This window comes from Mauremys reevesii, unplaced genomic scaffold (genome assembly GCF_016161935.1).
Source record: "Mauremys reevesii isolate NIE-2019 unplaced genomic scaffold, ASM1616193v1 Contig21, whole genome shotgun sequence".
Classification (NCBI taxonomy): Eukaryota; Metazoa; Chordata; order Testudines; family Geoemydidae; genus Mauremys; species Mauremys reevesii.
In genome coordinates this window covers 457,733-483,303 of record NW_024100831.1, presented here as the reverse complement: position 1 = coordinate 483,303, position 25,571 = coordinate 457,733, and the positions used below count along the sequence as shown (strand labels likewise).

The following is a 25,571-nucleotide window of genomic DNA, read 5'->3' as shown; positions in this document are numbered from 1 at the left end:
CTATGAGATAGGCATATCTCCATGTTATATTAAGCAGGGCTTTTCTGATGCACATAAAGGATGGTGTTGAGACCATCTTTGGCAGGCAAAGAGTGTGGGGACCAGAAGTTAAAGGGCCAAAAATCAGAATTTAGGTTTAATGGGTGAACAGAATAACAAGAGGGGGGACAATTTTGCCCATCACCCTCTTTCAGGGCCCTTCAAAAGATACTTTGTGGGGCAGGAAAATGTGGAGGGACTGTGGAATTCCCAGAGGGGGACAACTGTCACACTCCACCTCAGACATTTTGTCCTTCAGACAGGGAGCTCAAAACTCATCACATCATCATGAAGCCCAGACCTCTGCACATCAGTGGGGACACCCAGCCATCACTGCCAGACCAGCAGACACACCAGCTGGAGACACGTGAGATCTTGCTCTGTCTCCCCTTCCCTTGTGTGGTCCTTCTACCCCCACTACTTGTCATCCTATCTCTCCCCCGAGCTCTTTCCTGGCTTTCCATTTGATCCTAAGACCAGCCGCCCAAACAGCACCAGCACAGTAAGAGAAGACGCCTCATCTGGCTTTGCCCAGCCTGAGGGACACTGGAGAGGAGAGAGGCCAGACCTGCCAGATGATGTCCCGGACCACAGACCGGAAGAGGAGCCTGAGCCCTGGGTAATGACTTTCATGGCTAAGCTGCCAACCCAGAGCATCCATCTGTGACTGACCTGCCGGCGGATTCTGAGAACATCAACAAAAGCCGTATTTCCCCCATCACCTTCTCTATTTCTTTACCAGATTACATTTGTTGTGTCCTGATAACCAAGAACACAAAGAGCCCATTAAAATCAACAGTGGACACTGAGAGCACATTGGCTAAGACAAACAAACACAAAGGGATCTGGTAGAAGAGATTTCTATATATAGGAAAATAGCATTTGAGATTGGGGACCAGGTGTGTTAATTGATGTGAGAAGGAGAACAAGGAAGGGGGATCATATCCTGATTACCGATTATATGTAGCTAGAAAGTTACAAATCAGATGAATGTAATTGCATACTTACATTTTCTAAATTAGAACAATTTCTCATTTTTGTTTCTCTCCATATTTTCCATTGAGATTTCACAGGGGTAGAAATTCTGACAGGAGTGACCGATCCCTGTCCGTCACCATCTGCTACCCTGCGACAGGGGACGGGGTAGTCTGAGAGGCAGCAACAACCACTAGCTGCCGGTCAGTATTTCTTACCAGTATCGCCCTGCGCTGGGAGCCCTTTGTCACACGGCACAAGGGAGGAACAAGGGAATACGGGGAGAAGCTGCCTGGGCTCCTTCCAGCAAGTGGGTTCCATACATCCAGCCTGGGCCCCTCGCTCACACAGCCCTGGGGCTGGGCTCTCACTCCCCGTCCCCTGGCCCAGCCACCGAATCCCCTTCCCCAGCTCCCCCCACCCCCCCCACACACGCAGAGCGCCCCGTACAGCAGGGTCCTGGTGCTCTCACTCCCAAAGGCAGAGTCTGCTTCAGGGGGCCATGGCATGGGGTTAGGCACAGAGAGTCGAGTGAGTTCCTGGAGAGGTTTTGCAAGGGAGGCATATTGGGGAATCCATTGCCTGCAAAATCCAGCCATGCCCAAAACCTTTCGGACCTGGCGTGGGGAGCGGGGTCGGGGAAAGCTGAGGATAGCCTGGACGCGGGTGGGAGAAAGTGTACGGGAATCCTGGGAGAGGAGCAGGCCAAGGTATGTGACAGAGGCTTGACAGAGCTGTAGCTTAGAGCGAGCAGCCTTGTGACCCTTGTTTGCTAGGGCAGTAAGGAACACTAAAGAATCAGTTTCTGAGGCAGACAGTGAAGGGAACAGAGTAGATCATCTACATATTGGACTTGTGTGGACCCGGACGGGAAAACAAGGTCAGCGAGGTCTTGGGCTAATGCTTGGGAAAAGTAAGATGGGCTTTCCGTATACCCCTGGGGAGCGTGGTCCATGTATATTGCTGCCCCTTGTAAGAAAAGGCAAAAAGATACTGGGAGTCAGAGTGAACCGGGACAGAAGAGAAAGCAGAGCACAAATCAACAACAGTAAAATGAGTTGCACCTGGTGGGACAGAACTTAGAAGCCAGAATTGTTGCTGGGTTAGGGACAACAGGAAAAGCGGATATAACAATGCAGTTAATGGCTCTAAGGTCCTGAACAAATCGCCATGATTTGCTATCAGCTTTTCGAACTGGGAAGATAGGGGTGTTACAGGGGCTGGAGCAGGGGACAATAATGCCGTGTTCCCGCAGGGCGGTTATGACCGGAGCAATGCCAGCCTCTGCCTCGGGGTTTAAAGGGTATTGAGACAGGTGAGGCAGGCGGTTGGAGGAGTCAACAGTAATGCAGATGGGGTCAGTATTTAAGCGACCCACTTCAGATGGGTGGGTTGGCCACAGAGAGGATGGGACCTGCGAAATTACATGTTCAAGGGATGGGATCAATGGGTAACAGGGGACCGGAGTGGAAAGGGGAGTGTCAGACAGCAGGGAGGCCACAGAATCACTCAGAAAGGAGTGGGGGATTTGTAAGTAGACACCATCCGGGGAACAGTATATGGTGCAGCCAAGCTTACATAACAGATCCCGACCCAAAAGGTCTACCGGAGTGGAATCAGAGAGAAGGAAGGCATGATCCACGGAAAGGGGACCAACCTGGACTGGTAGAGGTTTTGAAAGGGGATAAGGGGCTGGGACTCCCGTAATGCCCACAGTGGACACGGTTCTTCCAGAGCGGGGAACCGCAGGCAGGTCGGTCGTACAAACTGCAGAGAGCGAAGCTCCCGTATCAACAAGGAAAGGGAGAGAAAGATCATTGATAGTCAAAACACACTCACCCGTGGGAGTGAGAGGTAGTAAAAGAGCTAAAATTTCCTGAGGTTCCCCGGCGTCCCATCATTGCTGTGGGACAAAGTAAGGCTGGGGCTGACTGGCTGTGCCAACCGGCGGGTCTAGCTGGTTGCCTACAGAGCTATTAGGCCGGTGCGGACACTTGTTCTTCCAATGTCCAGGCTGCTTACAGTAATTACAAACATCCCCAAAACCCGAAAATCCAGTTCCACAGCCCCTCCTGTGACCACGTCCCCGTCCCTGGAACCTTCCCCGTCCCCGGTACTGTTCACCCTGCCCTGAATAATGTTGTATTTGCAGGGCCATTAATTTTTGGCAGGACTGTTCTTCCTTTCCTTTCAGAGTGTGGTGGCAGTGCTCTGCCACTGCTTGCAATTTGTTCATGGTTTCAGTCTCCCACCCAACACTTATTCGCTTTAGCATACTGCCAATAGCAGGTAGGAGGCCATTAACAAATGCCTGAGCCAGGGTGCCCTGTCCATTTTCACCCAGTTGCTGTATACCAGAATATTGCAGAAAAACATCAGTCAGCTGGGTGCAAGTTGCTCCGGTTTTCTCCCTGTCACTGTTTACAGCAGTGTATGGCCATCCAGTTGGTTTTAGGAGTCAATACTCGAGGGATGGCCTCATGTAGGTGTTTAGCTCAGTCTTTACACTTTTTCCGGTATTCAGCATCAGGACCGGTGTCTGGCAAATTAGAGTGGCGCTCACTGACGGGCCAATTTGCTGCTGTGAGCCATTTTCCATGCTCGCTAGGGGTTACAAGTAGCTTGCACAGCTGCAGGAGGTCTGCCTCAGAGGGTTCATAGGTGTCGCACACTAACAAAAATTCCTCTGCGAATTTGGTAGGATTTTCCAGGGTCTTTGGAAAGCCTTTTACAATTGAATGGAGCTCTGTGTGAGTCCAGGGTTTATAGCTCCCAGTGGGACCTTCTTGTTGGCCCCCAGTATGCAGGATTCGGAGGGGAGCCTGGAGAGTTTTAGAGCCAGAGCACAAGTGGTGGACCCAATCGTTATTTAGGCTATCTGCGTATGTATGAGGGAAATCAGAGGAGTCAGGCAGACTGGAGGTTTTCGGGGGAACGGGGTCTGAAGGGTACCAGAGGAATGGGTCTGGGCAGTATCGGATGATCCGGACTGGCCTGAACTGCTGACCTTTGAGACTTGTTCCTGAACTGGGGAGGTTGGTGACCGTCTATTGATCTGACACAAGGCTGCCAAGCCAATTAATGTGTCTTCCTCATCGTCGTCCCCAGAATTTAACAAGGGGCTTTCTTCATCCTCTTCCACAATGAGATGGGAGTATGAAGGGGGTTGGGATCGATCCGAGTCTTCTCGGAGAACAGGGTAAAGGGGAGCACTCAGTTTGGTGGTGGGAGAGGAGGCTTCCAATAAAGCTTTTAACTTATCATTTGAATCTTTGAGAGAGGCGAGTTTAGATTCTGTCCACCTACGATTTGCCTCTTCCCACCACTGCATGAAACAATCAACCTCTCCTCTAGCCAATTTAGTTTTAGGTTGGCCGAGTTTGTCTTTTAAGATGTCCACTCGGTCTTTGTCCCAAGATCCTAACAGTGGCCACTGCATTGTGCAGGAGGTCAGACTTGATGATCAAAATGGTCCCTTTTGACCTTAAAGTCTATGAGTTTTGAGATCCCTCTGAGTTAACCTAGACCATTTTTCCAGAAATTTACAGGAGTCCGGACCCTTCCTAAAATACATAAAATGAGCTGGCGTTCCTTTAGGGAACTGTCCCGACTTAGATGTCTGGTTACCCATACAGGAGGACTTCACACACACCAATCACACAAGAAGGAAATTCGGGTTCGTCAGAGTGATGCCCGGTGCAACACACAAAAGGAGCCCACAGGCTACTGCCTCAATCGCCCTTGCTTTCACACCAAGGGTTTTACCCAAGGCACGGGGCAGCTGCGATTGTGCAGATTTCACTCACTCAGACTGCAGGGACAGGAACCCCTTGGTCGGCCGATCCCCGGACAGAGACGGCACCCAGACTCAAACACTCCACAGGGAGGATGGATAGACACAGAGACAGGACAAAACACAGAAATAATTACCTGACCAGATTCCTGATGTCAGATCCTGGGAGCCCTACCAGAACAGAGTGGGAACCAACAGGTTTGATGGCATAGACGTCACTGTGATCGTGCAACCTTCCGATCCGGCGGAGGACCGCTTGGGCCACATGCCCAGGTGCCGGCTGCCACGGTCATCCTGCAAAAACTGTCAGGAATCACACGGCCCCAGTGAAGACGGTTGCCATCTCAGTGGGACCTCCAAATTGTCAAAGTCAGACTCAGGACTCACAGTTTGTCAGATCACTCTGTTCTATTAGCAAAGCGCTCTGCCAATACACCCAGATAGTGTGTGAGTCCCATGCAAGGCTTAAGCAACTTTATTTATACAGATAAAAAGGGCGCAAACTTAACAAGATAACAAAGGGAACAGAACTGATAAGTTTACCTGGGGCTAGACAGGCACACCTTATTTCCTTACTAACTATTACTGATCTCCTGCTAATGTCCCACCATTAGCTTATGTGGATCCATTGTTCCATATGTGAAAGTAGAATGAATTATATTGTAAAAATAAGAATGGATTAAAGAAATGTTGTATGTACCTTTAAGCAGAAATAAGAAATGTTGAAATACAGGTGCCAGGAAAAGAAACATTAGGCATAAACAATGGTGCTAATGGCGAAACATTAACAGAAGATGGGTAATATTTAGTAAGGAAATAAGATATGCATGCCTAGCCCAGGTAAACTTATCTGATTCTGCTTCCTTTGTTAGCTTGTTAAGTTCTCACCCTTTTATCTGTATAAATAAGATAGTTTGTGTCTTGCATGGTGCTCACATTATCTGGGTGTTATTAGCAGAGCGCTGTGCTAATAAAACAGAGTGGTCTGACAAACTGTGAGTCCTGAGTCTAACTTTGACACATACCTTAATGTTTCTCTTCCTGACAACTTTATCTCAACATTCCTCATTCCTGCTTAAAGGAACACACAGCATTTCTTTAATCCATTCTACTTTTACAATCTAATTCATTCTAGTTTCACACACTAAATGGATCCACTTATTCATTTCTGTAGGTGTATTTTTACTGTCTCAGGGGCTGTTTCTACATGTAATTTGCACCTGGGAGCAGGGTTGGGTCTCTATCCATGTTACCTTTTCTACTGCTGTTGCAAAGTGTGCGTATTTCATGAGCAGCATGGTAAATTACGAAGATACGGCACTAATGAATTTGATCTGGCAAACACCTGGGAGATTCCCGACTCTCTACAGTCCCATGCAAGAGTGTCTCAGGCTCAAGCCAAGACATGCAGCTTTCCCCTTCCAGGAGTTCTTGGGCACAATCCTGTTTCATTAAGAAATCTCCCAGACTAGGAGCCATGAAACAGGACTAGCAGGATCCCAGCAGCTCAGGGCCCTGGGAAGCCAGCTGGGTCCAGGCTCCCAGGTGGGTGTCCCCAGAGCTGGGCAGAGAGTGACTCTCCCCTCCCTGCTCCACGCTGTGGGCCGCCTTTGCCTGAGACTCACACTGGCCTTTGCTGCTGTTTTATCACGTGGCAAACTCCTGGGTCCTTGGCTCCAACTCCCGGCCTCTTGTCCGTCTCCCTCAGCCACTCGTGCTGCCCGTGTTTTCCCTCCCATATGAACTCTGCATGGCAAATTATTCTCACCCCCACCTACCCAGCTTTGCCAGCCGCAGGGCCAGACCACCTATGGGATGTTCTGGCCCTGCGGCTGCTCTGTGTCCATGGGAAATGTCACTGGATTCCTCACTGAGCTGGACACACCGATGCTGGAGACGCTGCTGGAGAGACGGAGACGGGCTGCTGCCCATCTGGAAATCTACCCATCGTCTCCCGCTGTGCCTGTCCTCTGGGGCTGCCACCCAGCCAGGGATCCTGGATTCTGCTTCTGAGGCTGTTTCTCCCCTACCCCAACTCAAGCCCTTGTGGAGAGGCAGGGGAGACCCAAAGATCGAGCTCAGAGGCCGTCAGAGCTGCAAGAGCCAAGACACGGATGCATCTGCATTCTCACTTCTAAAGCTGGATGGGCCAAGACATCAGTGAAAGGGCTGAACATGGGGGAAGGAGTGATTCCTGCAGAGAGAGGCAACTCGCCCAGTCTGGGACACTTGGCCTCTCCCCCTCCCAGAGCTCAAGAACCAATGAAATTCCCAGGCTGCTCAGGAAAATGGGATTTGCCAGAAGTTTTATTTGCATCTTATTTGGGGGGAGGGAACAAATAACTGAACAACACTGACAAAATCATTCAATGAGCAATAAAGACTCCACAGACACCCGACTTCCCAGAAATTTCAGACCCCTCCTCTCCCCACTGCCTCACACCGAAACAGGGGTAAAATGCCTCCCAGGGCGGCAATTTCCAGAATAATCCCAGTGTGCAACAATGTGAACTGAGCCTCTAGCTGAAAACAGGGACCAGGAAACCCAGCTGAACCCTTCGGCCTGCCCCTGACAGAGAGCGCCGGGAAGGGACGGGAGAGGGTCAGAGAACAATGCAATACAGTAATAATAATGTCACGCTCCCGGTGCCTCCATCCTCCTGAGACACACAGCACACACGTCAACAGTGGAGCCACTTGGCTCCCTAGGGCGTTGGCCAACTCTTTATTATCCTCATGAGTCCCCCCATCTCTACAGACGCAGAGAGAAGAGGAGGGGAAGTGGCTGGCACTAGTCGATGTGGAGTTTCATGTGGAATATTAAGGAAGTCTTGGTCTTGTACCTTTCCTCACAGATGGAACATTGATAGGGGCACTCTCCTGTGTGCCTTCTCCGATGGACATTGAAACCAGATTTTTGTCTGAAGCTCTTCCCACAGTCGGGGCAGGCATAGGGTCTCTCACCTGTGTGAATTCTCTGATGGTCAGTAAGGTGATGACTCTGAGTGAAGCTCTGTCCACAGTTGGGGCAGCTATAGGGTTTCTCCCCCGTGTGGACTCTCAGGTGTATAATAAGGTCTGAGGTACAAGCAAAGCTTTCTCCACACTCTGGGCATCCATAGGGTCTCTCGCCCGTGTGAATCCTCTGATGTCTAGTTACATGTGCACTCTGAGTGAAGGTTTGTCCACAGTCAGGGCATTTATGGCATTTCTCTCCCGTGTGGATTCTCTGATGTACAATAAGGCCTGACCTCTGACTGAAGCATTTCCCGCAGTCAGGGCACTTATGGGGTCTCTCTCCTGTGTGGGTTCGCTGATGTCTAATAAGGTTTGATTGGTCATTGAATTGTTTCCCACACTCAGGGCAGCGATAGGGGGTCTCTCCCGTGTGAGATCTCTGATGTCTAACAAGGTGTGATCCAGAACTGAAGCGTTTCCTGCACTCGGCACATTCGAACCGCTTCTCCTTAGTGCAGATTCTCGCCTGGATCGTGGCCACATTGGGATCTTCCAAACATCCCTCTCGGTGAGCGGATTCACCCAGTGTCTTCCCTGGGGGGTTTCCCTGCTGCTTCTCTGGCCTGCTCTGAGTTTCTCTGGCCTGCCCAGGACTCTGTGAATCATCCCCTTCACACCTTCCCAGCAACGTCCCCTTTGGTTCCATTCGCTCAGGACCTGCGGGACAAGAATTCTCTTCATTGCTCTCACTCACTGTTTCATCACCTGCTGGGACAAGGAGAGAATCCGGACAGGAGTCAGTCCCTGTGCCGGGGGAACAGGAAGGCAGAAAAGGAGAACAGGAAAGTGCAGAAACAAACCAAAAGAATGGCTGGGAACACTGACAAATCAAGAGTTGAATTCTTTCAACCCCCCCCCAACCCTTTCCATGAAGAAAGAGAGAAGGGAAAAATCAGCTACCTACATGTACTGTATTTGATGCTTTCAAGATGTTGCACATGTCTATTCCACTTCATGTCTATTCCAATTTAGGGGTGTCATGATTAGTTAGTAAAGGGTTAAAAATAGTACCTGGTAGGCACCTGACCTGAGGACCAATCAGGGAAGATAATTTGAAATTCCTGGGAGGGAATTTTTTCCCTCTGTGTGTGTGTGTATTGTTCTTAGCCGTCTGGAGTTACAAGAGTCTAGATGTTTTAATCAAGTCTACCAGCTTCCACGTTTCTGAACTACTTTCTTCTAGTCAAGATAGTGAGTATTAGAAAGATACTTTGTGTCCTCACCTAATAATCCTATGCTTGCAATTCTGTGTGTTTGTTATTGATTATTCTTAATTCTACCTGTATCGTTGTACTGAGAAAGAGAGAGGATTCTCTCCAGAACTTATGAGTTATACCCTATGAGTGGCCAGCTTGGACTCATAGAGATTCTGTATTTTCTTGTTTTTCTTTTAATAAATTCTTTCTATAAAGATTTGATTAAATCCCTCCACTGTGGATACAGAGTGGGGGCTGAGAAACTCTCTCTCGGTGGTGAGACGGCTTATCTCTGGGCAGAGAAGGGAGGGGGAAGAGAGAGTTCCTCCTGGGTTTGATTCAAGCAGTTTGAATCAGGTATCTCTTTCCAGGACTAGGGAAGGGGAGGGGGGAAGTGAGTCCCTCTTTGTGTTGAGTCAAGGATTTGACTCGGTGTATATCTCTCCAAAGTGGCTAGGAGAGAGAGAGGGGGGAAGTGGGCTGCTTCCCTGTGTGTAGAGATTCAAGGGGTTTGAATCTGGGTTCCCCAGGGGAAGCTTGGGGGACAGGCAGTGTGTCAGACACTTTAACCTGACTGGTGGCAGCGCAAAGGAGACCTACCCTAAGGATTTTGGGGTGGGGGAAGGCATGCGGGTCCTCACTTTGAAACCCCCCAGTTTCAAGTGAGGGTAGACCCCTGACAAGGGGTGTGAATGCTGAATGCACTGTAATTGGAGTTTCTGCAGTGGTACCCACTGGGGTGGCACATGCGTCATGCATGCCCTCAGGCATCCAGGTGAGGACATGAAGGGTACAGCTCCCCCTGCACCATCTCAGTTCATTTGCACCAGCATCCTATCATAATGGACTCTGAAGGAGAAGGGAGCAGGGCGGGTGCTGGAATAGACATGTGCAAGACAGTACAGGTATGTATTTATTTTTCTTTGAGCCATTCTGTGCGTCTATTCCACTTCAGGTGACTCCCAAACAGTGTTCTATGGAGGAGGGTTTGGAGTCTAGCTGCTCTGCAATTGCTTTTCAGAATTTCCAAAGCTAGCGCAGTCTCTAGAAGTGGCTGAAGTGGCACCATGCTTGGGAACAGTGTGATTTCAACACCAGGTTGCTGCCTTGCAGTTATCTGGGATTGAAATGTCCTGTAGGAAAGCTGCTGAGGCTCTCACACAGAGTGCCGTCAGCTTGGAAGGAGGTTTTAATTTTGCAAGATCATAACTTGTAGTGAGGCGAGAGGTGATCCTCCCAGAAATTCACCCTATGGGAACCTCCTGTCCTCTCATTCTCTCCACACAGGAAACAAAGCATTGTGGCAAAGACTGAAACTGTTTTGCCCTGTCCAGATAAAAGGCAAGGGCCAGCAGACGTCCAGCAAATGATGTTTCTCCTGAACCTTTCGTGAATGTGGTTTGGGGGAAAAGGGAGGGGAAAAGATGGTTTGATTGAGATGGAAATCAGTAACCGCCTTTGATGAAGAACTGTGGATGAAACCTTAAAGCAACTTTAGTCTTATAAAGAGAGTACACCAAGGGGTTGGGGGAGTGATATGAAATTCATGCTTGTGGCTTCCAAACCCTTCTAGTAGAAGTAACTGCCACTGGAAAGGTGACCTTGGCTGATAAATTAGGCAGGCCACTGGTCTGGTATTAAACCAGAGAGTCCTGCTTGTCTAGAGCATTTCCCCATCCAGCACTCAGACAAAACTGGTTTTGTCCAGTATCCGACATACTGAAGAGCACACCACTCCACCCCTGCCAGTGTGTCCTTGCATGCTGGTGAGCGTGCGGTGGCCTGTTCTTAAAAATTCTGCCCCCCACGTGCAGTGAGCTCACACACACCATGCATGAGAAGTCACACTGGTGGGGTGGGGTCATGTCAGCAAGAACAGGCTCATGACGTTCTGGGAAGTACCAGAATGTCCCATTTTCTGGGAGTGCATGAGTGGCCACCCTAGGATGAGTACTGAAGAGGACAAAAGCCATAGGCTCAAAGAGAGAACCTGTGGAGGAGATAACACTAATCTCAGGGTAGCTGGCACCGTAACTTGAAAAAAAAGATTAGTTATTTCTTATTGGCAGAGTGTGTCTTCACAGCACAATTAGCCTGAGCTATAACGTGAATCCTACCCCTTACTCAACTCCCGCCCACACAACTCCCTGAAACACAGTCTGGAGAAGCCAGCCTTGAGGCTGGAGGGATGCTGCATGGGCTGCAGTACAGCTACTGCATGGACCCATATAACACGGGGATCATCAGCAACATCATGGAGATCTATGTCTAGATCTCCCGTTATGGTATCTCCACTGAATGCTCTATTTTGTCACCAAGGAATGTAATGGAGAAAATCTAGATCTCCTCTTTAGAACTCAGGGGTTCTTCTTCTGAATCTGATAATGAATATGGGCAGTCGGTGGCCATCAGTGGTGCGATACTAGGACTCACCGGAGTACAGCCTTTGGATCTGTGCCTCTTGGCAGTAGGTTTAAATGTTGGTACTGATGGCTTGAGTCCTATAGGAACAATCTGTGTAGAAGAAACTGGTACTGGAGGCTTTGAAGATGCCGAGAATGCCATGGCTGATGGTATTGATCCTACAGATGTTCTAGCCAGTGATGAGGGCATCACCGAGTGTAATAAAGGCTGTACCCTATGAGCAGTCAGAGTTGGATCTTGTTGCACCAAAGGGGAATCCTGCACCCACAGACAGACATTGCATGACAAATCTCATGACACTGCATGAGCATCAGGTGTCGTGGGTCACAATAATGTTTCTGGCAGTACTGAAGTTGATGCCTTTAATACATTGTCAGAGCCATTCTCAAGGAACCATGCTCTGGTCCTGGAATCAATGGCTGGATTTCCTGCTCTGATTCACTGTCAGCACTGGGGGGCAGCTAGTCTCTACCTGAGCTCTAACCTTGGTACCTGACAGTTCCCATGAGGACTCTGCTGAGGCTTTCCAGCTCCCAGAATCTGGTTCTGAAGAAGAAAAGCTCTTTGATTGATAAGTCAAGTCTTGCCATGAGACTGACTTACTGCTCTTACAGGATATGGTGGGAGAAGGGGAACAAAGATCCATAGGAAAACTCCTGGCCTAGGACAAAGTACTGGACTCCAGATGACTGAGGTCTGAGAAGAGATGTACAGCACGCGCCCTATATTTTTGTGTTCTTTTCTTGAAAGATCTACAAATAGAGCATTTGTCTCTAATGTGCCCCTCACCGAGTGTGAGGGCTGTTCAGTGGATGAGATGCCCTGCAAGTGAGTCAGTGCTGAACTCTAGGAGACTTTGACATAACCACACCCCCCAGTTCCAGGTAACAGAGCGCCAGACAAAAACAAGAAAAAACAACTTTATAAAATAAGAAAGAACCAAATCTCCCGTGGGAAAAACATGGGTACACAATAAGCTACTAGAATTATTTACAGAAAAAAGTTTCCTCGGAAGAAAAAGGGAACCCGTGAACAACAGCCGATGGAGAGCTCTGACCACCAGCCACTGCGGGTGAGAAGTAGCTGTCTGGGTGCTGGGTGGTGCCACCTTTTATTCCTTTGCCTGGATACATGAAGACATGCATGGCAAACTGACAGGTACCACCAGGGAAAACTCTCTGGCTATAGGTTACTCAGCTCTTAAACACCTGGAAGGAGAACAGCCAATTTTGCCTCCACATCCCATCTGAAAACTCAGGGGGGAGGGAGCTACTGTCAGGAGTCCGTGAGGGTGCGTGGAAAGCCATGAATTATGTCTGCCAGCAGGACATGACACATGCTAGGACAATCCTGACCTGGGGGTAATGAGTTAGAACCGGAGGAGCACAAGGGGCCTGCATGGGAATCCCAGCACTGTAAGTCAATGACGGACGGTTTCCACATCCGTGTAACCAATTTCTCACCTCTGGGGATGTTTCTCTGGATCTCTCTAGCCTGGGACCCCTGGAGATCAGAGACCCATGGCTCTTCCCCTCTGTCCAACTGGGAGATCACGCTGGGCTTGGGAATTGGAAAACCTGCTCCGGGAAAAGAAACGAAGTGAAAGCTGAGTTTTACCATTGTTCTCAGACAGCTGTTTCCAGATGCGCTGGCTGGGTGGGTGTCTGTAGTGCAGCCGCCCCACTCCAGTAAAGAGGGGTCACAAGCAGCTCTGGAGAGGGCTGCGGCTGGGTAAAGGCTGGGCTGACTGGGGAAGGACCCACTGCTAGGGCCACGCCCCCATCGCGCTACAGCAGGTCCTATAAAAGGGCTGTGAGCCAGGAGCTCAAAAAGACAGTCTCTCTCTAGCTTCTGAGAGAGAAGGGCCTGACTGCCTGGGAGCTGAGGCGGGTACCTGAGGTGGTGCAGTGCTGGGGAAGAGCAGAGGGAGCTGGGGAGCTCCAGCCTGGCAAAAGCCCAGGCTGTGGCCTTGCTAAAAAGGCCAAATAGGTACCAGGGCTGCAGAGGGGCAGCCAGAGATAGGCAAAGGCAGCCGGTCCTAACCCCCCTTGCCGATGAGGAGTGTTTTGCAGACTGCAGTCTGCCCCAGTGAACGGGGGCTGGATGGTGACTGGCAGTGGCCACTGAGGCAAGGTAGGGATAGAGGGTTGAGGGTTCCCCTGGGTGAGGAGACCCAAATTGTGGGTTACTGCTGGGGGCAGAACCCTGATGTAAAAGGCACCAGGGTCCGGGAGGGACACGGGGGCCAGCGACAGGTGAGACACCGGCCTGCAGGGGGAGCTCCGGGCTGGAAGAGCTAATTCCCGAGGATGACCAGAAGGATGCGCCACAGGGGTGAGTCGTCTCCCCACTACAGTGTCCTTGTATAAACCCAGGGCCGCCCAGAGAATTCCGGGGGCCCGGGGTCTTCGGCGGCGGGGGGCCCCCGCTCAGGGGCGGCTCTAGACCCGAGCGCGCCGAAGACCTGGGGGGCGGCATTTGGCTCCGGTTGAGCTCCCGCAGGCATGCCTGCGGCAGGTCGACCGGAGCCCGGGACGAGTGACTGCGGCGGGTGCCGTGGTCCCGCGGCTCCGCTTGACCTGCCGCAGTCATGCCTGCGGGAGGTCCAGCCGCGCCGCGGGACGAGCGCCCCCTCCGCAGGCATGACTGCGGCAGGTCCACTCGTCCCGGGCTCCGGTGGACCTGCCGCAGTCATGCCTGCGGGAGCTCAACCGGAAAACATTCGTGGGGGCCCCTGCGGGACGCGGGGCCTGGGGCAAATTGCCCCTCTTGCCCCCCCCTCTGGGCGGCCCTGTATAAACCAAAGGGATGGGAAGTATTCCTGGAGAGCCTTTGGGAGGGCAGAAGCAGATTGGCCTGCTAAACCCAGGGTTATGAGTTCAATCCTTGAGGGGGCCGTTTAGGGATTTGGGGATTGGTTCTGCTTTGAGCAGGGGGTTGGACTAGATGATCTCTTGAGGTCCCTTCCAACCCTAATAAGCTTTGATTCTGGGATCTCCACTGAATGGGGGATTTTATGACTCTGGTACAGCATCACTGCAAACGCTTTACTCCTTCCTAACCCTGCTGAGCCTGGGACTATGGGGCTGATTCCCCTGAAATCTAAGGGATCAGGGAAGAACCCTGAGCAGAAGCTGACTTGGGCATGTCAAAGATGCCAGTTTCTAACACCGAGGGGACAGGGGTCCTTACCCAGCGAGGTCACATTCCTGTAATTCTCCTGCATGACATCCCTGTACAGGGCTCTCTGACCTGGGTCCAGCAAGGCCCATTCCCCATGGGTGAAATACACAGCCACTTCCTCGAAGGTCACCGGCATCTGTATCAACAACAAGAGTCCCCCACTTACAACCTGCTGTCCCAGCCACAGCCCCCCCCACCCCCCAACTCAGTCACAGAAAGAGCTGGGAACGTCCACAGAGAGCAGGAACAGTCCTTGGGGAAGATGGGGAGGGGGGTCATTTCTGAAAGATTAGTTTAAAAACATGTGGTTACTGTGATGAAACCACAACTCCAGTAATTTTATTGCGGGTCTCACAATATTTATCTGTGAATTGACACGTGTGGTCTCAGCATTCCTGGCAGTGAAATCGCACATGTTCGACATGGCCGGCCTCTGCCATGGCTTTTGTGGGAGAGGACGGCCTGATGCCAAGAAGCCCTGACTCAAGATGGCTGCCATTTCCCCACCATTTGACGCGTGGAAGAGAGGCTGCCCCTAGCGAAGGGGGCCACCAGCTCCCACTGTTTTCAGGGAGGCTGAAGCCAGACTCTCCTCGGGGGATGTGGCTGGGGCTCTGGGGTTGGCAGACTGTGTACAGAGCTAGAGGCGGGGAGAGGCAGAAGTAGGTGGATGGCATGTGTGTGGGGGGTGAGCTGAGCAGACTGGGAAGGTCACAGGGAACGTGTGTGTGGCGGGATGGGATGCAGTGGAGGGCACATGTTGGGGGTGGCAAACTGAGAAGGGATGAGGGGGACAACAGGGAGTCAGTCCGAGGGGGAAAGAGGATGTGTGAAAACGAATGAAAAGGGAAGTGTGTGTGTGTGGGGGGGAGTAGCTTAACCAAGAACAGTGCAGGGTCACTGGGGTGGGGGCAGGCTCAGGGGGTGCAGACCAATGCGCATTGGGGTAGGTGTGACCAAGCAGAAATTTTCTTTAATATTTTTTATGATTCCTATGTGTGTGTGTCTCAGTTTCCCTCTCTACTTTGCATAGCTACGCAGTGGGTGCAGGAGGGTTAACACTGCTCCCGCAGCAGCACAGAAGACATGTGGGGGGGCCGGGAGTGTGGGGGGTGTGGTCACCTCGCTTTCTGGGGTGGAATGACAGGGCCATTAAAGGGCTGGCTGGAAACCGACCCCCAGATCGATGGAGAATCTGAAAGGACAGTGGGAGCCCTAGCGGCTGGGACACTCACCCCTGGCAACCAGCAGGAAGGAGATTCCCCTCTCCTCCCCCATGGCTGGGCTGGGATGCTGAGCAGAGGCCCCAGCTGGAGAACAAAGGGGAAAGGTGCCAGGTGGCAGGGTTAGGTGCTGCCTTCTGGAGAGACATGGAGCTCTCGCTTTGGACTGGCAGAGCCTGTCTACACAGCAAAGGGAAACCCGCTGCTGCCCTGGCCCAGCTGACTTGGGCTCATGGGGCTCTGGCTGAGGGGCTGTTTCATTGCTGTGTAGACTTCCAGCTCTGGGAACCTCCCACCTCACAGGGTCCTACAGCCTGGGCTCCAGCCCAGATGGCTACACAGCAATGGAACAGCCCCACAGCCCGAGTCAGCTGGCACAGGCCAGCTGTGGGTGTCTAGTTGCTATGTAGACACACCCAAAGAGCCAGAGCCAGTAATGGAATCCATCACAGCTTGGCTGGCTGATTGCACTGGCTTGGCCAGGACGGGCTATGGCTTAACCTTAACCAAAGCTTCTCTCTGCTAATCTCAGGGCGTCCCCATGCTGGGTCCCAGCCCACTAATAAACCCTGCTCTGTTTGGAAAGGGCTGCTGGATGTCACTGCAAATCCTGGCTGTGAGATACTCGTCCTGGCAGATTTTGGGTGCCCCTAGGTAAATGACCTGCCTATTGCTCCCTTAATCTGTCCTCCCCAAGGTATAAATTCCCAGGGTTGCTAAGGAAAACACTAAGGACACAATATAACCTGCACATAAAGGAACTGACAGGGGCAGTATTCTTTCCTAAACAAGTGTCCTTTTATTAAAGTAACAATCCTCACTACAACTAATCTAGAGACAGGAATCAAACAAATCCCCTACTGCAAATTACAAAGCATTGAAACCGCCATACAGTTTACATGATTATAAGGGAAGCACTTTGTTCCAAACTGGCCATCTGTAGCAAATTGCAGACAGCATTTCTTAAATTGCTTTCAAGTTTACATAGTTAGCTTGCAATGGGTAACACAATCGTATGCATTCTTATAAACTCACACACACACTAATCCTTTATACTATCCTACACTGTGCCTATTCTCTGCTATAATTAAAAGAATAGCAGGCTTACTTTATAAATCCGTTGGTATCACTTTAAATCACTGTTATAAATACTTCAGTATTTTTCTTTAATCACTGTTGCTTTTCAGTTCCTGGTCAGTCAGTTCTGCTCCGCTCCGGTTTTTTCTCTCTCTCTGCAGCACCTTTTCTAATATGTTTCCAGTAGCTCTTCCCTGGCTGGCTTCTAATTTGTCCCACTTTCCTGGTCGACTCTCTCTTTCTTTCTAATCCAAACCCTCCTGCACGCTGGCTCTCTTCTAGTGAACCTTTCTAGCCTTGGAAGCCATCACCTCATTCGCAGATGCTCAGTATTCACCACTACCTCAGAGCTGTGACTGAGGATTTCTGATTTTAGGACAAGCTGTAAAACTGATATGAGTGAGCTGTAGCCAGTCAGCTGACCAGCTAACAGCTCTCTTCCTCACCCCATACTAGACATGCTCAGTAGCTATCCATTTTGCACATACTTGCTGCTACTCTTTACCAGTCAGAGGTGTGATTCTTTCTGTTCATACACACACACGCACACTCATAGCTGTCTCTTTGCTGGGACCCCATCTTAGAAACCCTGGACTTTCTGCCAATTAGCTGAACTTTTCACCCTACCTCAGTACTGAGCATGCTTAAAATCGGCAGCATAGAGTGGAGCCACTCTTGTCTGTTCTGAATAGGGGTGAGGCAGACAAAATGGAGGCTGGAGAATTTCTCTAGTACCAGACTGAGGAGGATGTTGGGACATGGGAGGCGTAGGTTGCATAGGCGGCAGGTTTGTATAATTTTTGGTGGGGCCCAAAATGGTGGTGCCCCCCCGCTCCCGCCCTGTAAGCCGATATAAAATGAAGCTACAACGCGTCAGTGCCACAAGATTACAAGGGTCAATTAAAAGTGGAAAGTCAGAAGCAGCACTTGCCTACTTCAATATACAGTATTATATTTTGTTGCATCTGTTGTGATGAAGTGGGAATGTTCTTAATATTTTCTCTGAATACTGTGTGGGTGCCTCAGTTTCCCCTGCAAGATGCCAACTGAAGGTGTTGGGGACAAAGAGATCAGGTGGCCTCCTTGTCCAGAAGAGAGACAGAGGCCAGAGGAGGGAGTGTCAGTTTGGAGCTGGCTGGGGAAATTGGGAGAGACCCAGAACTTGGGTCTGGGCTCCCCACCCCCCAAGATGGACCTGACAGAGGGGTTCTGTTTTCTGTACCAACAAGCTCTGTTTAAACTGTGTTCCCGTCATCTAATAAACCTTCTGTTTTACTGTCTGGCTGAGAGTCACATCTGACTGCAGAGTTGGGGTGCAGGGCCCTCTGGTTGCCCCAGGACCAGCCTGGGCAGACTCACTTTGGAAAGTGCATGACGTGGAAGGGCATGCTGAATGCTCCGAGGTCAGACCCAGGAAGGTGTAAGCTTCTTGCCCTGGAGACAGTATGCTCCGAGAGAGGAGGCTCCCCCAGAGTCCTGACTGGCTTTGTATGGAGATGTTCCAAAGCATCACAGCATCCCCTTCCACACCGTGCACTTCCCAGAAGTCCGCACAGGTACTGACACTCCCTCCTCCGGCCTTTGTCTCTTTTCCAGGCATTAGGAGGCCACCTGATCTCTCTGTTCTCCAACACCTTCAGTTGGCACCTTGCAGGGGAAACTGATTTGGGAGAAATGAAGTAAAGCTGCCCAAACCGAGCTTGAGCACTCCTGAATTTTGAGGTGTTCAAATCTGGAAGGCAGCTGCTGGGGGTGGAGAGGGCTGTGGGCTCCATGGGGAGCATGGCAGCAACTGTTTGGAGCTGCATGGAGCCAGATACGCTGGTCTGAGTGGCACAGTAAGCAGTTTGGGGTTGGAGAAGAGGTAGGGAGTTCCGGGGGGCAGTCAAGGGACAAGGAGCAGGGGGAGTTGGATGGGGCAGAGGTTCGAAGGGGCAGTCAGGGGACAGGCAGCAATTGGATAGGCATGGGAGTCTAAGAGGTTTATCAGGGGACAGGTAGGGGTGCGGTCCTGGGGAAGTTGGGTGGGGTCTCAGGAGGGCAGTTGGGGACAAGGAGAAGGGAGGCTTAGATAGGGGCTGAGGTCCCAAGGGGCAGTTAGGGGCAGGGGTCTCAGGAGGGGGTAATTGGGGAACAAGGACCAGTGGGGCTTAGATAGGGGGTGGAGGTTCTGGGGGACAGTTGGGGCAGGGGTCTGGGAGGGGCAATCAGCGGACAGAGGCTGGGATTCAAAGGGCTCTGGGCTGCTGGCAGCGCGAGGATCCCAGAGCCCTTTAAATCCCAGCCCGGCTGGGAGTCAGAGGACTCTGGGCTGCCTGCAACCGCAGGGAGCCCAGAGCCTTTAAATCCCAGCCGGGCCGGGAATCAGAGGGCTCTGGGCTGCCCGCTGCGTGGGGAGCCCAGAACCCTTTAAATCTCAGCCGCTGCTGGGATTTAAAGGGCTCTGGGCTGCCTGCAACCGCGGGGAGCCCGCAGCCCTTAAAAACTCAGCCGCGGCAGGGATTTAAAGGGCTCTGGGCTGCCTGCAACCGGGGGGAGCTGAGACCCTTTTAAATCCCAGCCGCAGCCGGGAATCAGAGGGCTCTGGGCTTCCCGCTGCAGCAGGCAGCCCAGAGCCCTCTGATTCCCGGCCGCGGCGGGGATTTAAAGGGGGCTGGGCTGCCGGCAACCGCGGGGCACCCCGAGCCTTTTAAATACCAGACGCAGCCGGGAATCAGAGGGCGCTGGGCGTCCCGCTGCAGCGGGAGCCCAGAGCTTTTAAAATCCCAGCCGCGGCCGGGAATCAGAGGGCTCTGGGCTTCCCGCTGCAGCAGGCAGCCCAGAGCCTTTTAAATCCCAGCCGCCGCCGGGAATCAGAGGGCTCTGGGCTGCCTGCTGCGGCGGGCAGCCCAGAGCCTTTTAAATCCCAGCCGCGGCCGGGAGTCAGAGGGCTCTGGGCTGCCTGCAACCGCGGGAGCCCAGAGCCTTTAAATCCCAGCCGCCGCCGGGAATCAGAGGGCTCTGGGCTTCCCGCTGCAGCAGGCAGCCCAGAGCCCTCTGATGCCTGGCCGCGGCTGGGATTTAAAGGGCTCTGGGCTGCCTGCAACCGCGGGGAGCGCAGAGCCTTTTAAATCCCAGCCGCGGCGGGGATTTAAAGGGCTCTGGGCTGCCTGCAAACGCGGGGGGCCCAGAGCCGTTTAAATCCCAGCCGCGTCCGGGAATCAGAGGGCTCTGGGCTGTCTGCTGCGGCAGGCAGCCCAGAGCCCTTTAAATCCCAGCCGCGTCCGGGAATCAGAGGGCTCTGGGCTGCCTGCAACCGCGGGGAGCCCAGAGCCTTTTAAATCTCAGCCGCGGCTGGGATTTAAAGGGCTCTGGGCTGCCTGCAAACGCGGGGAGCCCAGAGCCTTTTAAATCCCAGCCGCGGCCGGGAATCAGAGGGCTCTGGGCTTCCCGCTGCAGCAGGCAGCCCAGAGCCCGCTGATTCCCGGCTGCGGCGGGGATTTTAAGGGCTCTGGGCTGCCTGCAACCGCGGGAGCGCAGAGCCTTTAAATCCCAGCCGCGGCCGGGAATCAGAGGGCTCTGGGCTTCCCGCTGCGGCGGAGCCCAGAGCCCTTTAAATCCCAGCCGGCCGGGAATCAGAGGGCTCTGGGCTGTCTGCTGCGGCGGGCAGCCCAGAGCCCGTTAAATACCAGCCGCGGCCGGGACAACGAGGGCTCTGGGCTGCCTGCAACCGCGGGGAGCCCAGAGCCTTTTAAATCCCAGCCGCAGCCGGGAATCAGAGGGCTCTGGGCTTCCCGCTGCAGCAGGCAGCCCAGAGCCCTTTAAATCCCAGCCGCGGCCGGGAATCAGAGCGCTCTGGGCTGTCTGCTGCGGCGGGGAGCCCAGAGCCCTTTAAATCCCAGCCGCGGCCGGGAATCAGAGGGCTCTGGGCTGCCTGCAACCGCAGGGAGCCCAGAGCCTTTTAAATCCCAGCAGCAGGCAGCCCAGAGCCCTCTGATTCCCAGCCGCGGCTGGGATTTTAAGGGCTCTGGGCAGCCCTGGCGGCGGCGGCAGCCGCGGGGGGGCGCTCTAAGCAGGGGAGAAAAAACATTGGTGGGGCAGAGCCCCTGCTTGGGATTTATTCATGGGGCTAAAGCCCCAGAGCCCCATATAAGTCGGCGCCTATGGTAGGTTGAGAGGCTGTGACAGGGTCCTGGGGTACAAGCTGGGCTGTGGGACCGCTGAGCCCTCTGTTCCACCAGCCTGGGCTGCCTCGCGCTGTGATGCTGATGTCTGGCTACAAGCCTCTGCCAGGCACTGCATTTACACAGCCACCCACAGGCAGGGACACACCCAGCTGTGTTGCATGAATGATCTCCCAGCCACTCACGAACCATCAACAGACTCCAGCCAATTCCCCCCAACTCCACAGTCTTGCACCCCCGAACTGAACCAGCAGCCTGCAAACTCATCACCTAGTTTGCCCCTTCTCCATAGGAAAGGGGAAATGCAACAGTCTTTGGAATCTGAGATTTCCCAAGCACTTTAGCAAACTCACTGGTAAGGATAGAACATTAAAGTAAGTTTGTTAACTACTGAGAGAGAGATTGTAAGTGATTATAAGTGGCAGGCGTAAATGTCAGAGAGAGTTACCTTAAGGGAATCAAAAGTAAACACGCACTCTAAATCCTAAACTTTACGACTACGTCTACACTACACAGCTTTTACCAACATGGCTGTGTCGCTACAGCCGTGCCACTAAAAGTCGTGCAGTGCAGCCGCTGTTTGTTGGCTCTCCTGTCGACAAAAAACGTCCACCCTCAATGAGCTGTGTTTGCGTTGTTGGCAGGAGAGTGCTCCTGCCGACAACATGCCATTCACACAGGCACTTCTCTCGGCAAAACTTTTGTCTTTCGGGGTGGGGGGTGCGGGGTTAACACCGCTGAAAGACAAAAGTTTTGTCATTCAGTTGCCAGTGTAGACACAGCCTTAGTCTAAGGAAGAGTTGAATCAAACAGCTTTTCTCACTCTGACAGCTGGTCAAAGTAGGTTACAGCTCCTCAATGCAAAGCCTGGGACCATCTTCCAGCCTGGGGCCTTTGTCTTTCAGACATGCTTCCAGATGTTAAGATGGGGGGAAGGGGTCAAGTGATAATGTCACTGGGTCTCTTTTATGCTTTCTTCCAGCTTGCTGGAAAGATATTTGCTGGAATGTGGATTAGTCTCCTCCTATAGTGTATGTGCCTCCTCTGGGCTACTGACCCAGGCGTTGATGAGTCATTAACGTCCTCAGGGTATTGATGGCTACTCCTTTGTTGTAACCGAAAGGCTGGCTGTGGGTGTTCCCAACTTCACAACATATGTCAGTGACGCATACAGCAATACTTCATAACTTCATATGTAACAATAGCACATCCAATCCCACAGGATATTAATGTTCAACAGATTAAGGCTTTTAAAATGAAACCTCACAAGGCAGACTTTGTACAAAATAGTGATCCTACTCTTATCACAGGGGTGAATATGGAGGTTCCAGGGTGCTACCTTGAGGTACAGAATGCCACAGAGGCACGCTGGGGAGGGGACAGGCAGCAACTAAGGAAGGTGCTGAAGATGTGGGGGGTGGATGACAGGCACAGTGGGGAGGGGACAGGTGGCAGACTGAGGAGGGTGCCTGGGATGCGTGTGTGGGGGGTGGATGACAGGCACAGTGGTGAGGGGACAGGCAGCAGACTGAGGAGGGTGCTGGAGATGTGGGGGGGTGGATGACAGGCACAGTGGGGAGGGGACAGGCGGCAGACTGATGAGGGTGCCTGGGATGCGTGGGTGGGGGGTGGATGACAGGCACAGTGGGGAGGGGACAGGCCGCTGACTGAGGAGGGTGCTGGGGATGTGAGGGGGTGATGACAGGCACAGTGGGGAGGGGACAGGCCGCTGACTGAGGAGGGTGCTGGGGATGTGAGGGGGTGATGACAGACAAAGTGGTGAGGGGACAGGCAGCAGACTGAGGAGGGTGCTGGAGATGTGGGGGGGTGGATGACAGGCACAGTGGGGAGGGGACAGGTGGCAGACTGAGGAGGGTGCCTGGGATGCGGGTGTGGGGGGGGTGATGACAGGCACAGGGGAGGGGACAGGTGACAGACTGAGGAGGGTGCCTGGGATGCGTGTGGGGGTGATGACAGGCACAGTGGGAGGGGACAGGCGACAGACTGAGGAGGGTGCCTGGGATGCGTGTGGGGGGGTGGATGACAGGCACAGTGGGGAGGGGACAGGTGGCAGACTGAGGAGGGTGCCTGGGATGCGTGTGGGGGGGTGATGACAGGCACAGTGGGGAGGGGACAGGCGACAGACTGAGGAGGGTGCTGGGGATGTGAGGGGGTGCTGACAGGCAAAGTGGGGAGGGGACAGGCAGCAGACTGAGGAGGGTGCCTGGGATGCGTGTGTGTGGGGGGTGATGACAGGCACAGTGGGGAGGGGACAGGCAGCAGACTGAGGAGGGTGCTGGGGTGTGGGAGGGGGAGTGAAAGGCAACCTGGGGAGGGGACAGGCGGCTGAACAAGGAGGGGGTATTTTATTGCTTAAAAGCTTGTGATGTCTCCCCCCACTTTTGCATGTCCTGCTCCCTCCCCTTTCCACTGCACAGTCTGGCAAAGGCAAAGGCTCCGCCTCTACAACCCCTTGACAATCCCCTACCTGAGCTTGCTTCACAGAATCCATTTCCCTTCCCCTGGGACAAGGTGACAATCTGGAGTGAATCTGGAGTGAAACCTGGTTGTTACTCTGCAGCCTGTCAGGGTGAGAAGGGCATTGAAGAGGTTTCAGAAGGGGCTTCAGTTCACCCCCTGATTCTCCCACCCAGGCCCTGCACACGTGGGGCTTGTCTACACTGGCAAGTTACTGCACTGAAAAACCACCCCCGTGAGCACAGCGAGTCTCAGCGCAGTAACTCGCCAGTGTAGACAGGATCCCAGCGCTGGGAGCTGCGCCTCTCCTGGAGGTGGTTTTCCTACAGCGCTGGGAAAGCTCTGGCACCGACCAAGCTGTCAGTGCAGACAAAGCCAGACCCTGGGAAACCCTCACTCATTTCAACTGCGCTGTGGAGCGGGCTCCCCCTGTGAACTTGCTCCCACCATGGGTTCCAGGCACCCTCCCCTGCCCATCCATCCCCAGGTGAAGGTGCAGATGGGTCTGCAGCACAAGGGCAGCTCTGGGCACCGCATTCCGGGGCCACGTGGGTCTGGCTCGCCTCTGGTTTCTGGGGGGGTCTGTTCCCTACGGGCAGGGGGGAGTGGGGGCTGGGCAGAGCTCGGGGCGGGGCAGGGTCTGCGTGAGGGAGTCTCGCCCCGCGCGAGGGGCAGGGGGCGGGGTCTGTGGGGAGGGGGGGCGGGGCGGGGTCTGAGTGAGGGAGTCTCTGCCCCGCGGGAGGGGCAGGGGCGGGGTCTGAGTAAGGGAGTGTCGCCCCGCGCGAGGGGCAGGGGGCGGGGTCTGTGGGGGAGTGGGGGCGGGGCGGGGTCTGAGTGAGGGAGTCTCTGCCCCGCGGGGGGCAGGGGCAGGGTCTGTGGGGCGGGGTCTGTGGGGAGTGGGGCGGGGCGGGGTCTGAGTGAGGAGTCTCTGCCCCGCAGGGGCAGGGGCAGGGTCTGGGCGGGGCAGGGTCTGTGGGGAGAGGGGCGGGGTTTGTGGGGAGTGGGGGCGGGGCGGGGTCTGAGTGAGGGAGTCTCGCCCCGCGCGAGGGGCAGGGGGCGGGGACTGTGGGACTCTCCTCGGGCGGGGGGCGGGGCAGGGTCTCTGAGCGAGGCTCTCCAGGCAGGGGAGGGGGAAGGGCCGCACTCACCGCTCCGCAACGTTCCGTGCCGCGCGCCGCCAGGCCGAGCCCCGCCCCCCCGCCTGGCCCAGGCCTGACAAGCGGAGCGCCGAGCTGCTCGGCCGCCGGGCGACGTCTCTGGCTGCCGCTTGCAGCCCTGAGCGCTCCGGCTCAGCCAGCGCCGCGCCCCCTCGTGGCGAACGCGCCCGCTGCAGGTGCCCCCCCCCCGCTCCCCGCTCAGCTCCCACCTGCCCCGGGGGGGTTCGTGGTTCAGGCGGAGGAAGGGCCCGGAGGGGGCAGGGTCGGGCCCCAGCGGGGGGGGCGGTGCAGCCAGTGGGCGTGGCTGGGGCGCCCTTTGGGAGGGGGGAGCAACTTTGCAGGATCCTTCACCCCCGCCCCGTGCCCCGCACCAGCCCGCGGAGTCGCTGTGCGAAACGAGGCGCCGTGTCCCCCCCCCCGCAGCTCTGCCCCGCGCTCCCGGGCGCCGGCCCGCCGGGAATCCAGGCGGGTGGGGGCGAGTGATGACCCCCGGGATCCATCCAGCCCGAGCCGGGTACCCGAGCAGGGCAGAGCCGGGACGGGACGCAGCGCAGGGATGCGGGGACTCATCGCCGGCCGGCGCCTTCCCCAGTGCGGACTGTTACAGGGGCTGGGTCCCAGGGCGGTGTCCGGGTCTCCGCTGCAACACCCCAAACCTCTCATCCCCAGCCTCACCCCGGAACCCGCACCCCCAGCTGGAGCCCTCATCCCCACACCCCAACCTCTCATCCCCAGCTCGGAGCCCCCTGCCGCACCCCAAACCTCTCATCCCCAGCCTCACCCCAGAACCCGCACCCCCAGCTGGAGCCCTCATCCCCACACCCCAACCTCTCATCCCCAGCTCG

The 25,571-nt window shown here is 54.2% G+C and overlaps 1 protein-coding gene across 1 annotated transcript; it reads right to left on the bottom strand.

Moving 5' to 3' along the window:
- Positions 1 to 7,096: 7,096 nt before the first annotated feature.
- LOC120393512 (zinc finger protein 250-like) lies at positions 7,097 to 24,758 on the bottom strand. Its single transcript, XM_039518110.1, has 5 exons — positions 24,718 to 24,758; positions 23,580 to 23,673; positions 14,638 to 14,764; positions 12,909 to 13,022; positions 7,097 to 8,533 (listed from the first exon to the last, which is right to left on the bottom strand). Exons 2-5 carry the CDS (start codon positions 23,601 to 23,603, stop codon positions 7,599 to 7,601), a joined length of 1,200 nt encoding a protein of 399 aa, XP_039374044.1. The 5' UTR covers positions 23,604 to 23,673; positions 24,718 to 24,758; the 3' UTR covers positions 7,097 to 7,598.
- Between the last annotated feature and the right edge of the window lie 813 nt (positions 24,759 to 25,571).

Coding starts and splice junctions, on each gene's coding strand:
- LOC120393512 (XM_039518110.1), bottom strand. CDS start 23,603: ATGGATTCTGTGAAGCAAGCTCAG. Junction 14,765..23,579: donor ATTCTGTGAAGCAAGCTCAG/GTAGGGGATTGT, acceptor TTGTTGATACAG/ATGCCGGTGACCTTCGAGGA. Junction 8,534..12,908: donor CCAGAGAAACATCCCCAGAG/GTGAGAAATTGG, acceptor TCCTTGTCCCAG/CAGGTGATGAAACAGTGAGT.